The 3,813-nt window shown below is 43.2% G+C and overlaps 1 protein-coding gene across 1 annotated transcript in view; it reads left to right on the plus strand.

Annotated features, from left to right (window-relative positions):
- ZNF616 (zinc finger protein 616) overlaps positions 1-3,813 on the plus strand; it is a 26,379-nt gene that overhangs the window by 11,555 nt on the left and 11,011 nt on the right. The window contains exon 3 of the mRNA XM_011946207.1: positions 3,058-3,184. Within this exon, the coding sequence (XP_011801597.1) occupies positions 3,058-3,184 (127 nt within the window). The remainder of the gene's footprint in view (positions 1-3,057; positions 3,185-3,813) is intronic.

The raw sequence follows: 3,813 nt of genomic DNA on the forward strand, positions 1-3,813 counted from the left end.
AAAAAAAAAAAAAAAAAACCCCACATATTTTGTGTTTGAATGGCTCTGAATTTTTTCAGTTGCAGGTCTTTATGTCACCATGTCTTCCAATAAAGAATCGAGTTTGTCAGTCTTTGATAATATCTTTATTATGTCTTTCATTAAAGCTTGTTTGCTTACGTAAAGTTGAGTAATGTTAGATATATTCACATTATTTGTTGGACTCCCAGAATGCATATGTTCTTGGTGCTTGATGGTTTTTCATGAGCCCGTTAGACTCTCTTCATTTTCTTTATTTTATTTAATTATTTATTATTTATTTTTTGAGATGGAGTCTCACTCTGTTGCCCAGGCTGGAGTGCAGTGGCATGATCTTGACTCACTGCAACCTCTGCCTCCCTGGTTGAAGCAATTCTCCGCCTCAGTCTCCCTGAGTAACTGGGACTACAGGCACGCACCACCACACCTGGCTAATTTTTGTATTTTTCGTAGAGATGGAGTTTCACCATTTTGGCCAGGCTGGTCTTGAACTCCTGACCTCAGGTGATCTGCCTACCTTCACATTTTTTTTATTTTTGGAGACAGAGTCACACTCTGTTGCGCAGGCTGGAGTGCAGTGGTGTGATCTCAGCTCACGGCAACCTCTGCCTCCCGTTCAAGCGATTCTTACGCCTCAGCCTGGGATTACAGGCATGTGCCACCATGCCCGGCTAATTTTTGTATTTTTAGTAGAGGTGGGGTTTCATGTTGGCCAGGCTGGTCTCGAACTCCTGCTCTGAAGTGATCCTCCTGCCTGGCCCTCTGAAAGTCCTGGGATTATAGTTGTGAGCAATCATGCCCGGCCCACATTTCTTTTTAATTCTTTGAAGCCAAAATGTAAATCGCCATTTCTTTCAGGTAGGTTTGTAGAGATTCAGTTGGTTTCTTTTTATAGACCGTATTTCCCTGTTTCTTTGTATGTTTTATTGTCTTCTTTTGTGACTTCAGCATTTGAAAAATCAGCTGCCTCCCCAGATTTGGTGGCTGCTTTGTTCAGGGAGGACACACCAATCAACTACCCTAGATTCTGGAGACTTCCCGTGCTTTTTCTTGCTGGGGATTCTGTCCTCTCTGGGCCTTTGCTTGTCATCTGCCTATTGAAGAGGTTTGCTGCTTTCTAGTCAGAAGCTCCCCTATTTTCTGTGCTATTGTAGAGAGACTCTAGTACTGCAGATATCTGTGGTACTAGATCTTCACCCTCGTGTCTTTCTGTGTTACTGCAGGCACTGGTTTATGTCAGTCATCTTTGTGCTCAGTGGCCCCTAACCTTTCATCCTATTCCTTTCAGTGCTACCACAGGAAGTCACCACTAGGGCAGTTGTCAGCCTAGCCATGGAGGCAGGGACACCTTAGAGAGCCCTTATTAGGGCAAGGTCAAGGGGAGCCCTGAAGCAGGACCACCCCTGAGCGTCCAGAAGTGTAGAGTCACCGGTATGTGATCGCAGCTCAGGAAACCACAGCCTGTGAGAACTTCCATGTGGGGTGATCCCAACAAAACTAATGGGGCAGGGATCCCCAGGACACTGGGGACCTAACTCCTACTCCAGGACGTCTAGAAGGTGGGACATAGAGTCAAAGAAGACTATTGTCAAGCCTTAAGATTTAATATGTGTGCCCTATTTGAGTTTCAGACTTGACATGGGAGCAGCTTACCTCTTCTTTCCTGTTTCTGCATTTTGGAGTTGAAATATTTAACCTGTGTCTATGCCACCGTTGGATGTTGGAAGCACTTAATGCTTCCAACTGTGAAGTCATTTGATTTCACAGGTTCACGGCTGGAGAGCAGTTTGCCTCAGGATGAAACACATTTTTGAGTCTCACCCATATCTGATTTAGATTATAGTTAGATGCAGCTGTAGACTATGGAGTTTGGAATTGGTAGTAGAAAAAGTTAAGACTTTGGGGGGCCATTGGAATGGAATGCATTTTGCATGTGAGGAGTACATGAATTTTGGTGGGGCAGGATGGAATGCTGTGGTCTGAGTGTTTTTCTCTCCTCCACAATTCATTTGAAACTTAATCCCCAATGCCCACTCTCCAGGTATTATGAGGTTTGGGTTTTAGTAGGTGATTGCATCACAAGGGTTCTGCCCTCATCAATGGAATATGGTGTTCTGGTCAATGAGATATCAAAACGCTTATCCTACGGAGTTCACTGCTTTTTGGCCCTTCTGTCCCTTCTGCCATGTGGGGACACAGCGTTCCTCCCCTCCAGAAAATGCAACAAGACACTATCTTGGAAGCAGGGATCATCCCTCAGCCGACATCAGTCCTGCTGGCACCTTGATCTTAGCTTTCCCAGCCTGCAGAATTATGAGAAATATATTTCTATTGTTCATAAATCACCCAGTCTTATTTGGTTATAGCAGCACAGAGAGACTAGTACGTTCTGTAACCATAATGTAACTGTTTGATTGTTTTGATTCAACTCTTAATTCTCAGACATCTGGGTTCAGATGCTTGCTCTGCCATTTTCAGGTTGTTGACCTAGGCAAGTTTGTTAGCGAGTCTGTGACACAGTAACATGGAACAAGTCTCTCTCTCATAGGCTATTATGTTGTTATTTGAATTAGAACATGTAAAGCATTTGGAGTAATGCCCAGCACATGGGGAGTGTTAGAAAACTTTAGTCATTGCTGTTACTCTGGTCATCACAGTTTTTAGTTTATGACCTTTCTTTAAAGCTGCTATAGCCATTGTCATCTCTGAAAATACCACTCATATACTAACTCACCTAAGCACAGTTGATGTATGGAACATAATATCTAACACTTTTTAAGGGATAACCATGTGTTTTTCTTATTTGTGTATTTCCTGCATTGTCCACAAAAAGAGAAATATACACTGATGTAGAGAATGTAATAGTCTCCTATTGTATTTTGTAACAAACTAAAATTAAGGACCGTAACTTTCTCACAGATGCCTTTTATAGATATGTCAAAACACATACTTCAAAGTGATGTGATAGTTCTCTCCTCATTGTATGTAAACAAAAGAGCTCTCATCTTGCTTCTTTTTGAAATGTGTTTTTCATTTCAGGGACCTTTGACATTCAAGGATGTAGCCATAGAATTCTCTCAGGAGGAGTGGAAATGCCTGGAACCTGTGCAGAAAGCTTTGTACAAGGATGTGATGTTGGAGAACTACAGGAACCTGGTCTTCCTAGGTGAGTATAATTTCCTTCTAGAAGTTCAGATTTGCCTTTGTGCATTTTTGTATTTTCTCTGTTGTCTTTCTTGGGAACCCCTCCATTATTTGAGACTGAAGCCTTTTTGGTTCAAAAATAAAAAGCTTCTTAAAGCTGCATCTGGCCTTTCACTGTCTTCTTTGTATATATATTCTGCTGCCTTCTTTGTACATCAGTGGTGGTTCCAGAGCTGAAGTTCGCAGAGAACTTTATGGCAGAGTTAAAATATCCAATTCCATTTTCTGTCCATGTGCTTTTTTTGTTTGTTTAAAACAGGTTCTTGCTCTGTTGCCCAGGCCGGAGTGCACTGGTGTGATCACAGCTCACTGCAACCTCTGTATCCTGGGCTCAAGCAATCCTCCCACCTCAGCCTCCCAAGTAGTTGGAAGTATGGGTGTGCACCACCATGCCCAGGTAGAGACAGGGTTTTACTATGTCACTCAGGCTGCTCTTGAACTCATGGGCTCAAGGAATTCTCTGGTCTTGGCATCCCAGAGTGCCGATATTACAGGCTTGAGCCAGTATGCTTGGCCTATCCCTGTGGCCTATCCCTAACCCTGTGATCCGCCCACCTCAGCCTCCCAAAGTGCTGGGATTACAGGTGTCAG

Source organism: Colobus angolensis, unplaced genomic scaffold, assembly GCF_000951035.1.
Source record: "Colobus angolensis palliatus isolate OR3802 unplaced genomic scaffold, Cang.pa_1.0 Scaffold25, whole genome shotgun sequence".
Lineage (NCBI taxonomy): Eukaryota > Metazoa > Chordata > Mammalia > Primates > Cercopithecidae > Colobus > Colobus angolensis.